Genomic DNA, 13,251 nt, shown 5'->3' on the forward strand with positions numbered 1-13,251 from the left:
AAAAAAAGGTTTTGAAAATCGATAGTGCAGAAAGTATCGATATTGCAGGAAATTAATATTGAAACTGTTTTAAATATTCAGAATCGATATGTATCGAAACATTTATATTTTTTACAACACTACTACACTGGCACACCTACTTCCAGTGAATGACGCTAAGCTAGGCTAACGGTGCGGGGCTGTTCCCTAAGCTAATGCATGAACAGAGAAGAAAAGGGTATGTACATGCATCTGCTTGTCTAACTCCAGGGTAGATGGCAAATAAGCTAATTTCCCAAAAAGTTGGGGGTGGTTCCTTTAACTCATTCACTGACACTGATTATACTCGTTATTGGCCACCAATCGTTGAACGCCAACAATGAGTATACCGTACTTTTCACACTATAAGCCGCACCTGACTATAAGCCGCAGCAGCTAAATTGAATGATGTGTACATATATAAGCCGCACTGGACTATAAGCCGCATGTGTTTTAATGTTTTAATTACCATATGTAAGGAGTGGAGCCTGCGGCTTAATTTGACTCAACACAGGACAACCTCACCCGGCCCGGACACAGAAAGGATTGACAGATTGATTGCTCTCTCGATTCTGTGGTGGTGGTGCATGGCCGTTCTTATATTGAGCTTTAAGTTCCCACCTCTACAGAGAATATAAAAAGCAATATTTTGATTTTCGGGTTTTGTCCACATATAAGCCGCACCGTTATATAAGCCGCAGGGTCGAAAAATGGGGGGAAAAGCTGCGGGCTTATAGTCCGAAAAAGTACGGTACTCGTTATTTGATCGTAATTTCTTTTATTCGATATTTCTATTCATTACAGGCCCACTGAGGGGTTAACATTGGGAATCGCATTGAGAATGCCTAGGTGCAATACCGGCCGCTTCACGCTAGACGGCGGTATCGGGCACCCTTTCTAAAATTGTATCCTGGGCTGTGGGATGGCCAAGGGTTTCGGGTTACATTTTTCCTTGTCGGGCAAGACGAACGGTTCTGCCGGTTACATTGAAGCCCGTCAAATATGCCCGATCCATATGTTATGGTGGATTATGCATCGAGCAAATGGACATTGAATATACCAGATGGCGATCAAACAATTGGAATATTATTTTTGGATTAACTCCCGGCCACAGGTAAGGGCGATTTGACGTCAATTCTAGCTTGATCCTGCAATGCTTTTCATAGCGATCGGGCTGATAAACCGTTTTTAGTGTTCAATGCGAATGCCGTTAGTGACAATCAAATAATCAGAAACGCCCCCCCCCCCCCCTTTCATGCATTCATGATGGAACATAACAGCTGTGATCTAGATTTGATTTTGGGATAGTAGCGTGTACAGGCAAGACATGGCAAAGTGTATAGTGGAATCGACGTATACTGCCATAACTAAGCATTTCATGAATTACCCTAGACTGCTCTATAACCATACTTATATTCACCACGGTATAACACGGGAACGTATGGATGCAAAAATTATCTCTTTCTTGCATCTTGACCGGAAGAAAACTCAATGTCAAATGACTATATTATTGTATCCATGGCTATAATATAGAATACAGATTTAGCTCTACAACAAGGTGACTAACTCCCATCGTTTACAGCGTGGCAGTAGCTACCACAGGATACAGCCAATCCCTGGCGGTCAATGAGTTAAGAGAAGGTATATGAACTCTAATAAACTGGTTTAACCTCTTAAACCCGAGCCCTATTTTCTGAAAATCTGCCTAAAAATACATGCCTAAGTAAATTGAAGATTGCTCCACTTCTACAAGGTCCATTTGCATGTTCTTGGTATGTAGGGACCAGTGGTGCATTGGTGATTGCATACCTGGTTGACAATTTGGACTTGAGTAATCATTTGAGTACGCGGTCCAGCTTGACGACCACCCTAGCTGTTCCCATCGCTGCACCGTGGGGTAGAGCTGCACTGTGGGGTAGAGCTGCCCTGTGGGTAGAGCTGTGGGGTAGAGCTGCCCTGTGGGGTAGAGCTGTGGGGTAGAGCTGTGGGGTAGAGCTGCACTGTGGGGTAGAGCTGCACTGTGGGGTAGAGCTGCCCTGTGGGGTAGAGCTGCACTGTGGGGTAGAGCTGCACTGTGGGGTAGAGCTGCCCTGTGGGTAGAGCTGGCACTGTGGGGTAGAGGCTGTGGGGTAGAGCTGCCCTGTGGGGTAGAGCTGTGGGGTAGAGCTGCACTGTGGGGTAGAGCTGCACTGTGGGGTAGAGCTGCACTGTGGGGTAGAGCTGCACTGTGGGGTAGAGCTGCCCTGTGGGGTAGAGCTGCACTGTGGGGTAGAGCTGTGGGGTAGAGCTGCACTGTGGGGTAGAGCTGCACTGTGGGTAGAGCTGCCCTGTGGGGTAGAGCTGCACTGTGGGTAGAGCTGTGGGGTAGAGCTGCACCGTGGGGTAGAGCTGCACTGTGGGGTAGAGCTGCCCTGTGGGGTAGAGCTGCCCTGTGGGGTAGAGCTGCACTGTGGGGTAGAGCTGCACTGTGGGGTAGAAGCTGCCCTGTGGGGTAGAGCTGTGGGGTAGAGCTGCCCTGTGGGGTAGAGCTGTGGGTAGAGCTGCACTGTGGGGTAGAGCTGTGGGGTAGAGCTGTGGGGTAGAGCTGCCCTGTGGGGTAGAGCTGTGGGGTAGAGCTGTGGGGTAGAGCTGCACTGTGGGTAGAGCTGCACTGTGGGGTAGAGCTGCACTGTGGGGTAGAGCTGCACTGTGGGGTAGAGCTGCACCGTGGGGTAGAGCTGCACCGTGGGGTAGAGCTGCACCGTGGGGTAGAGCTGCCCTGTGGGGTAGAGCTGCACTGTGGGGTAGAGCTGCACTGTGGGTAGAGCTGCACTGTGGGGTAGAGCTGCACTGTGGGGTAGAGCTGCCCTGTGGGGTTGAGCTGCACTGTGGGGTAGAGCTGCCCTGTGGGGTAGAGCTGCACTGTGGGGTAGAGCTGCCCTGTGGGGTAGAGCTGCACTGTGGGTAGAGCTGCACTGTGGGGTAGAGCTGCACCGTGGGGTAGAGCTGCACTGTGGGGTAGAGCTGCCCTGTGGGGTAGAGCTGCACTGTGGGGTAGAGCTGCACTGTGGGTAGAGCTGCACCGTGGGGTAGAGCTGCCCTGTGGGGTAGAGCTGCCTGTGGGGTAGAGCTGCACTGTGGGGTAGAGCTGCAACTGTGGGGTAGAGCTGCACTGTGGGGTAGAGCTGCACTGTGGGGTAGAGCTGCACCGTGGGGTAGAGCTGCACTGTGGGGTAGAGCTGCACTGTGGGGTAGAGCTGCACTGTGGGGTAGAGCTGCACCGTGGGGTAGAGCTGCACTGTGGGGTAGAGCTGCACTGTGGGGTAGAGCTGCACTGTGGGGTAGAGCTGCCCTGTGGGGTAGAGCTGCCCTGTGGGGTAGAGCTGCCCTGTAAATCTGTAATACCATCGTCTCCCCACAGGGAGCAGTGTAAGTAGATGAATAGTATTAAATAAATGAATGAAGTGAATTCCTCTGTTTCCAGGGACCTGAGCAACGTGAACTGTGAGGAGCTGGGTCCTCTGCCGCCCGGCTGGGAGATCAGGAACACGGCCACCGGCCGCGTCTACTTTGTCGACCACAACCACCGGACCACGCAGTTCACCGACCCGCGGCTCTCCGCCAACCTCCACCTGGTCCTCAAGTGAGACCTCGCCACCTAAACACATAGTCCTACATCTGGTCACGTTACCTCGCACCTAAACACATAGTCCTACATCTGGTCACGTTACCTCGCCACCTAAACACATAGTCCTACATCTGGTCACGTTACCTCGCCACCTAAACACATAGTCCTACATCTGGTCACGGTACCTCGCCACCTAAACACATAGTCCTACATCTGGTCACGGTACCCTCGCCACCTAAACACATAGTCCTACATCTGGTCACGTTACCTCGCCACCTAAACACATGGTCCTACATCTGGTCACGTTACCTCGCCACCTAAACACATAGTCCTACATCTGGTCACGTTACCTCGCCACCTAAACACATAGTCCTACATCTGGTCACGTTACCTCGCCACCTAAACACATAGTCCTACATCTGGTCACGGTTACCTCGCCACCTAAACACATAGTCCTACATCTGGTCACGTTCCCCTGTGCTGTATGAGCATCAGCCTGTTGGGTTTAGGGTCAACCAATCGCCTCATTTGGGGACAAAAATGCAAATAACAAATAATAGTTTTTGTAACCTCTCATTAGTCATTTTTCTCCCCTCCCTCCCTTTCCAATTTTGTTTGTTTGTGTTGTCCTTCCTTCTGTAATCTGTATATCCCCCTTCTTTCGTCTCTCTCTTTCTCTCTCTTTCTCTCTCTCTCTCTCTCTCTCTCTCTCTCTCTCTCTCCTCTCTCTCTCTCTCTCTCTCTCTCTCTCTCTCTCTCTCTCTCTCTCTCTCTCTCCTCTCTCTCTCTCTCTCTCTCTCTCTCTCTCTCTCTCTCTCTCTCTCTTCTCTCTCTCTCTCTCTCTCTCTCTCTCTCTCTCTCTCTCTCTCTCTCTCTCTCTCTCTCTCTCTCTCTCTCTCTCTCTCTCTCTCTCTCTCTCTCTCTCTCTCTGTCTCTGTCTCTCTCTCTCTCAGCCCCAGCCCCAGCCCCAGTCCAAACGGCTCCCGTGTGGCTATCGAGAGCCAGAACTCTAACCTCAGGTAACCTTCCCAGAGACACACTCACACAGATATCTGCATTTTTTTTTTTTTTTAAACTTAAAATTTTTATTAACAGTTTTTAGACAGACAGCACTTACAAAAAATAAATAATAAAAAATAAAGAAACTAGCATCACAATAAAAACAAAAAGAAAAAACAGTGCACATAAATATTTACATGGGTATCATGGTTAGTTGTCTGGTTCCCCTACTGTTGTTTTCTAGGTATTTGATACAAAGGCTGATTGTGTATCTCCCTTAAACAGGTATAAACAGGTGATTCCTACTCAAAGATGATAAATGCTGACTAAGGCTTGTATGTGTGATCTGGGTCCAGAGACCCTCCTTGAGCTTCTTTCTTCCCTTATCCTTCGTCCTTTCTTTTTTTTTCTCTTGTTTATTAACTTTCACTTTGCCTTTTGGTTCACCCATACACAAACCACCTCATCCCTGAATATTTAATATCACACCGTTAAACAGACCTAAATAATAAGGTATAAAAGCATTCAGCAATTGTAATATCCCAAAAACAAAATAGAAAATACTAACTAAAGCACAGGTGTGTGACATGGGTTCATAGACCCTCCTTGAACATCTTTCCTCCTTTACCCTTCGCCTTCTTGTGTTGCATTTGGTTCTTCCTCTGTGATGTCGTTCTCGTTCCTTTTATAATCCTCCCACTTTCCCCATCTTTCCCCAAATTTCTCTTCCTGTAACCTCAGCATGTGTGTTATCCTTTCCATATCCTGTATTTCTTCCACTATTCCTACCCATTTTGCTATTGTCGGTGGGTCTTCCTTGTACCACAGTCTCGTTATTGCTTTTCTGGCCGCTATCAACATTATCTTTATTAAATATTTGTCCCCCCCTTGTATTCCCTCGTGTGTCAGGTCTCCTAAGTAAAGCACCAGTCCTGTTTGTGGTAGCCCGTATCCTAATATTCTGATCATTGCTTCCCCTATCTCCTCCCAATACCCCTTCAGCTTCTGACATCCCCAGAATATGTGCGTGTGATTTGCCCCCTCCTTCCCACACATCCTCCAGCATGCTTTTTGTGTTGGTGCATATTTTCCCTTCAGCTCTGGGGTTATAAAGAATCTGATTATGTTTTTCCATCCAAATTCTTTCCATATTCTCGATCCTGTTGTTGAATGTTGTACCTCGCATATGTTCCCCCATTCCTTCCCTGTTATTCCTATCTCTAGTTCTCTCTCCCATTTCTCCCTTATATAATCGGTCGTGTGTCCCTTGCTGGTCATTATAGCCCGGTATATTGCTGATATTACTCTTCCTTGCCCCCCTTCGTATGCCCATACTATCATCTTTATTATTCCATTCTGTTCCTCGTCTTTGGCCCCCCTTATTTCTTTGTTGTAGTAGTCTCTAACCTGTAGATATCTGAAGTGGTCCCTGTTTTCTAGTCCAAATTTCTCCTTTAATTTTTGTAGTGTCTGCATTTCTCCCTTCTCTATCATTTTGCATATCGCTGTTGCCCCCCCCCCTCTCCCACCTTCTGAATCCATGGTCTAACCTCCCTGGTTTGAATCTCTTGTCATGTGCTACCCATCTCAGGACCCCTGACTGCTTCTCCAATTTGTGTGTTTTTACTACTCTGTTCCATATGGTCAAGGTGCATTTGGTGATTGGATCTAATAGTCCCTCTTTTTCTTTAAATTGTTCCCTATCTCCCACCAGAGCTTGTACCTTGTATCCCTCCCCTTCTTTTTCAATGTCTTTCCATCTTGCCTCATATCTGTCATTACACCAGCACGTCACTGCTCTCAGTTGTGCTGCATAGTAATAATCTTGTAGGCTGGGTACTGCCATCCCTCCCTCTTCCTTTGGTAGTTGTAGTGTTTTATATCTGACCCGTGGTCTTCTCCCCGCCCATATGAACCTCGATATCAGTCTGTCCCACTCCCTGAATTGATTCTGTGGTATTTGTATCGGTAGTGACTGGAATAGGTACAGTAACCTTGATAGTATGTTCATTTTAATGACCTCTATTCTTGAATTGAAGTCCAAGGGCATTACTGTCCATCTCTCTAAGTCTCTCTTGATGTTCTGATTTATCTGTGTATAATTCGCCTCAAACAGTTTCTCCACCCCTCTCGTGATGTTCACCCCTAAGTATTTAATCTTGTCCATGTCCCATCTTATCCCGTACTGTTCTCTAATTTCCGTCGTTGGAGTATAGTTCCATGCTAAGGTCTGTGTCTTTGTCACGTTTAGTTTGTATCCTGAGTAGTGGCCATATTCCTTCAGTAGATCCATCAGTGCCGGGAAGCTCTTTTCTGGTTGCCTCATGTATACTATCACGTCGTCTGCAAATAGGCCTAGTTTATATTCCGTTCCCTTTATCCTTACTCCCTTGATGTCCTCGGTCTGTCTGATCAGTTGTGCCAGTGGTTCTATGAAAACGGCGAAGAGCGTCGGTGAGAGACAACATCCCTGTCTGGTAGCCCTCTCTAATCTGATTCTATCCGTCAAGCTGCCATTCACCTTAACCCTCGCTGTCGGTTCTTGATATAGCGCCTTGATCATCTTCATCGCCCTCCCGTTCAGTCCGAACCTCATCAATGTTTTATATAAAAATGTCCAGCTCACACTATCGAACGCTTTTTCTGCATCTAGGCTAATCAGTACCGCGCTACCCCCTTGTTTTTGTATCTCCTCTACTATGTGTAATGTCTTTCTCACGTTGTCCTGTGTCTGTCTCCCTTTAATAAATCCAGTTTGATCTTCATCTATAATGTCTGGCATAAACGTCTCAAATCTTTTTGATATTATCGATGTATACATCTTGTAATCTACGTTAAGTATGGACACAGGTCTGAAACTACTACATAATTCCCTATCCTTCCCTTCCTTCGGTATCGTGGTGATTATGGCTTCCTTCCACGAGGGGGGCATTTTCCCCTCTTCCATCGTGTGTCTGAACGCCGCCCCTAACATGGGTGCTAATTCAGTTCTAAATGTCTTGTAGAATTCCGATGGGAATCCGTCGCTCCCCGGAGACTTGTTGTTTTTAGCTCTACTAATTGCCTCTTCCAGTTCTTGTTCCGTAATTATTTTATTTAATTCTTCATTCTGTTCTTTCCCTATCGATGGTAACTCTAGCTTCTCCAGATATGTTTCTATTTCCTGCTGCTTTTGGCTGTGTGTATAATTTCTCATAGTATTCTCTAAATGTCCTCTCTATTTCAGCTGGGTCCCTCAATATTTCATTAGTCTTTGTATCCCTTATTGTGTGTATCGTGTTCAACTTCTGTTGCGTTCTAATTCTCCTAGCCAACAGTCTGGTCGCTTTTGGTCCCCCTTCATAGTACGTTTGTTTCATGAACCTCGCTTTCTTTTCTATTTCTGTCAATAATTCCCTATTTATCCTGGCCTTTACTTCTTTGATTTCTCCGAGCGTTTCCTGTTCTTTTGATATCTGGTGTCTCCCCTCTAGCTTCTTCAGCTTCCCTATCAGATTGTGATATGTCTCCGTTCTGGCCTTCTTCAGCATTGCTGTTTTTTCCATCAATTTCCCCCTTATCACTACCTTCAGTGTGTCCCATAGAATGTTCGGGTCTACCGCCCCGTTGTCATTTTCTTCCTTATATCTGGCTATCTCCTCCTTGATCTGACTCACCACCCCCTTGTTATTTAATATTCCTACATTTAGTCTCCAAGTCGTGTTCCTCCGTCTCCCTTCTAGATCTACTGTCAGATATATGGCACTGTGATCCGATATGTCCGCCACTCCTATACTGCTCTCCCGTGCCCTGTAACTGTCCCCCGTCGTCATCAAAAAGTAGTCTATTCTCGCATATGTCACGTGTGGGTGCGAGTAATGTGTGTATTCCCTGTCCATGGCGTGCATCCCCCTCCAAACGTCTGTAATTCCCATTTCCGTCATCTGAATATTCACATATCTACTGATGGGTGCCCGTCCTTTTCTAGTACTCGTGGTGTCTAGGTCGTGATTCAGTACTACGTTAAAATCTCCCGTACATATCAATATCCCTTCTAGTTCCATCACTATCATATCAAAAATGGTCTCATATAAATCCCTCTCACTCTCTGGGGGTGCATAAACATTTACTAACGTAACCATTTGGCCCTCTATTTTCCCCTTCACCAGAACAAACCTTCCCTCCTTGTCTCTTACTTCCTTGATCAATTCAAATTTGACTGTGTTTTTGATTAACGTGATTACTCCTCTCCTCGGGTTTTGTTCAAAGGAACTATAGTATGCATTTTCATATCCAAATCTCTTCAGTTTCTCATGACCCTGTGCTACCAAATGTGTCTCCTGCAGAAAAATCACTTCCATCTCACTTTTTTTACATTTCAACATCACTTTGCCCCTTTTTATCGCATTATTCATTCCATTAACGTTTAACGACATCATTTTTATACCTTTAACCCTTGTCATCTTTCTTCTTCTTTCGTCTGTCAGTCCTCCCCCATGTCACACTCATTCCTCCCTCCGGTTGGAGCCTCCGCTCTCTTCACCGAATACATATAATGATTAACATAAATAAAAAACATAAACTTTACATAAAGTGCTCCCAAGGCGTTCGGGGGTCCCTGTGTCCCCCCCTGTCCCCTGCTGGTGGGTGAGGGGTAATTGCCCTCCTAGCGAGGGGCCCCCTCCTGACGGCTTGGGGGTTTGAAACCCTTGCCCCCAATCGCTCGTCATATTTGTCCAGCTTTCTTACTGTTTTTTTTTTGCTTTCGAGCTCCTGGTCAAAAGCGCTCTGTCCTTCCTTTTGATCAAAGACCCTCTTTTCTTGGTCCCTCTCAATGTGACTCATATGTTTCATTGTCCCTCCTTCCTCCCATATCCGTGTGCGGTGTCTCCCGTGTATCCCTTTTTACTTTCTTTTCCTCTCCTCTATTTTCTATGTGATGTCCATTTATCCCCTTAATCCCTCCCAACTGTGTTACTCACAGCGTGTGTCTATGTATCTGTTTCAGTATGTTCTGTGTCTTGCCTATCAAACCTAGTTATATTTCCATTTATTTCCTCCATCAGCTTGTGTATTATGTGTCCATGTATACGTTACGTTCATTTCTATATCCTGCCTCTACCTGGGAATGTGTGCTTATGCATATGTTATTTCAGTTTCTATACTTTGTCTCTATTTGAATAGTTTTTTTCAATCTCTTGTGCGTGTACTCATCCGTTCGCCTCCTCTCGCCTCCTCTCCGTCTCTGGCCTCCTCATCCGTCTCCGTCCTCGCTCCGTCACGTTTCACCTCGGCCTTCTCCTCTCTCCTGTTTCGGTCTCCCACTCTGATCCACCTGCGGGCTCCCTCCAATCTCTGCTGCAAGCTCCGCGTCTGGTCCTCCCGCCTCCTTCCTTCTCCGTCCTCCGTCATCCGCATCCCTCGTCGTCTCATCTCTCGCTCCGCTTCTCGTGCCGTCGCGTACGTCGCCGCCCCTTCCTCCCAGTGAATCCTTAGCGAGGTCATGGGTGACTGGAATCTCATTCCGTTTTCTTTCAGAGTTTTCTTCAGTCCCGCGTAGGACCTGCGTGTTATCGCTACCGCTGTCGAGTAATCGTGATCAAATGATAGTCTTTTCCCTTCAATTTCAATCTTCTTGGTCCACGCGGTTCTGAGTACCAATTCCTTAACCTCGAATCTCAGAAAGTTAATAATCACCGCCCTCGGAGGTCTGTCCGGTTGTGGTCTCGGAGCCAACGCCCTGTGGGCCCTCTGTATCTCCATTTTTTCCAGTCCCGTTTCCTTCAGTTGTTCTTTGATAAGCTTTTCCACATATAGGGTCACCGATTCCCCTTCGACTCCTTCTTTCAGTCCCCATATTCTGATGTTATTTCTCCGTGACCTCCCCTCCATGTCTGACATCTTTGTCTCCATCTGTTCTTGTTTCTGAATCACACATGTTAATACCTCGTGTATCTCCGTGTTCCATTCCTCCGCGTGTGCCGTCCTAGTCTGTAACTCGGTCACGTTTCTGTCCTGTTCCGCCATCTTCTCCTCCACCCTTTTGAGTTCTGTATTCATTTCACCTCTGAAGTCCTCCTGTTCCTTCCTCAATTCCTCCCGTAGCTTCCCAATATCATTCCTTATCGTGTCCGTGTTCAGTTTTATCGCCGCTGTTATGTTCTCCAGTATCCCGGCCTGCATGACCACGGCCCATCCTGGCATTCCTGTGTCTGCCTCAGCGGTACCTCCCCCTTCTTCCGCCTGTCTTTTCTCGGCTTCGCTTCGGGAACTCTGTTTCTTCAGATTCTCTCCTTCTCGTATGTTCTCCATTTCTATTTCCTTCACAATCGTTGTCTCTTCCTTACTTCTCGTGTGCATTTTCATTTTTAATTACTTTTCGGGTCTTTTTTTTATCCGTTTTTTCGCTCATTTGACCAGGAGCTCTATCGCACGTGTGTTACCCGTCTGCTCTCATACCGGAAGTCACAGCCAGTCCAGATATCTGCACTTAGGTCCAACCATATCAAGTACGTCTACACAAAATATAGGACAATCATTTGTAGGTCGGAAATTATGGAATAGATTTACCAACAAAAAAGGTGTTTAGCCTGCTCATACCTTAAAAAGCGTGGGGCAGCACAAAATAATCCCTTGGCTCTGCTAATCAAGTTTCAAGTTTCTTTAATAGTTGTCATACAGAAGTACAGAATACTTTCATACAAAATGCTTCTTACCGTCCTGCTAATGTACAACGTGTCTTCCATTCAAACTGACGAGAACAAACGTGAAGTCTCACTCACGTGAAACTCCCTCTGCATAGTACTACTCCTGGGTACTCCTTGATGTCACAAAGAAGGGTGGATTTGAAAGCTACATTTGTAACAGGTTTTTGGTGACTATCGCACTTCGTAAAATGACCCCCCCCCCCCCCCCCCCTTGATGACTTTGTGAAGAAACATCTATATATAGTATATATACCTTTTTGATTTGGAAATAATATAGGTTTCAGGCGAGCAACCCGAACGATTAGCGCATATGCATCTAACATGTCATATCTCACGATCTAGAAAAAAATACTGGATTATTTTGAAAAGGGACGATGTTTAGCGTGGAATAGCGCACAAACAAAAGTATGTAGAAATGAACTGGTTTGTCAGTGTTGGACTATGTGTCTGTCAAATGAGCCATACTATTGTCTCCAGAGCTATAATATAGAATATATACGATGGGTCCGCAAACATGGTGAACATGGTCCAGGTCTGAGCCAGCATGGAGGCCTGTCTGACTGTGCAGGTCTGAGCCAGCATGGAGGCCTGTCTGACTGTGCAGGTCTGAGCCAACATGGAGGCCTGTCTGACTGTGCAGGTCTGAGCCAGCATGGAGGCCTGTCTGACTGTGCAGGTCTGAGCCAGCATGGAGGCCTGTCTGACTGTGCAGGTCTGAGCCAACATGGAGGCCTGTCTGACTGTGCAGGTCTGAGCCAGCATGGAGGCCTGTCTGACTGTGCAGGTGTGAGCCAGGTCTGTGTTTATGTTAAGGCAGATTTGGTTTTTAATGTAAGAACGGACCTAAATAATGAGTTGATTGAGGCGGTGTGGTTGGATATTACTCTTCCTAGGAGTAAGCCTATTTTATTGGGAGCGTGTTATCGTCCACCCAACCAAAACCATTTTTATGAGCTACTAGAAGAGGTATGTTCAAACGGTGAAGGTTTTTCTAAGGCAGAGGTTATCATTCTAGGAGATCTGAACACGGACATTATCAAGAAAGACACTGCAATCTTTAAAGCCTTTGTTAATTTCTGCAGAATGTTTGATCTTCAGATAATAAGAGATCCCACGAGAGTCACAACCACAACCCAAACTATTATAGACCTTATTCTGGTGTCCGACAGGAGTAGGATTATCAACAGTGGCGTGGTTGATTATAGCCTCAGTGACCACTCTATGATTTTCGCCACCAGAAAGATACAGAAAAATGTTTTTAATTGCCATAACTCAGTCAAAATTAGATAGCTGAAAAAGTATAGTAAATACTCTCTCATTGAGAATATGACCAAAGTAGATTGGTCTAATGTTCTGAATTGTGTTGATGTCGACAAGGCATGGGTCAACTTCAAATCAGCTTTTTTTTTAAATAGTAGATAGTTTGGCCCTATTTAAGATAATTAGAATCAAACAACATACAGAGCCATGGGTAACTGATGAGATTTTAAAGTTGATTAAGTTAAGGAATTTAAGTTTTAATTTTAAGAAAACTAGGGATGAGACAACTTTTAATGAGTTTAAAAAAATTGAAATGAAGTGAACAGGACAATAAAACTTGCTAAGAAATCCTTTATGTGTGAAAAGCTAGTAGAACATAAAAATGATTCACGCAAGCTGTGGAAATCCCTGAAAGAGTTGGGTTATAGCAAAAAAATTTAAACAAAACCCAGCAGCTTTAGCCTGGATATAAAAGGTTCTACCATATCTGATAAGGTGGAAGTGGCAGAATGCTTCTGTGGCAAGCAACCTGGTTAAAGAGCTCCCTTGCCACTCTGGCACATATGGTGCATCACATGTTCAGAGTTTTTATCGTCAACAAGGGCTTCAAGCCAACTCCTTTCATTTTAGCAGGGTAATGGATAGGGCTGGGACGATACATCGATCCAGATCGATACATCG

The 13,251-nt window shown here is 45.9% G+C and overlaps 1 protein-coding gene across 1 annotated transcript in view; it reads left to right on the forward strand.

Annotated features, from left to right (window-relative positions):
* LOC311231828 (E3 ubiquitin-protein ligase SMURF2-like) overlaps window positions 1-13,251 on the forward strand; it is a 208,372-nt gene that overhangs the window by 120,929 nt on the left and 74,192 nt on the right. The window contains exons 10-11 of the mRNA XM_084318450.1: window positions 3,482-3,640; window positions 4,579-4,644. Of these exons, the coding sequence (XP_084174576.1) occupies window positions 3,482-3,640; window positions 4,579-4,644 (225 nt within the window). The remainder of the gene's footprint in view (window positions 1-3,481; window positions 3,641-4,578; window positions 4,645-13,251) is intronic.

The sequence above is a fragment of the Notolepis coatsorum genome (assembly GCF_963971535.1).
Source record: "Notolepis coatsorum genome assembly, chromosome: 7".
NCBI classification, from domain to species: Eukaryota; Metazoa; Chordata; class Actinopteri; order Aulopiformes; family Paralepididae; genus Notolepis; species Notolepis coatsorum.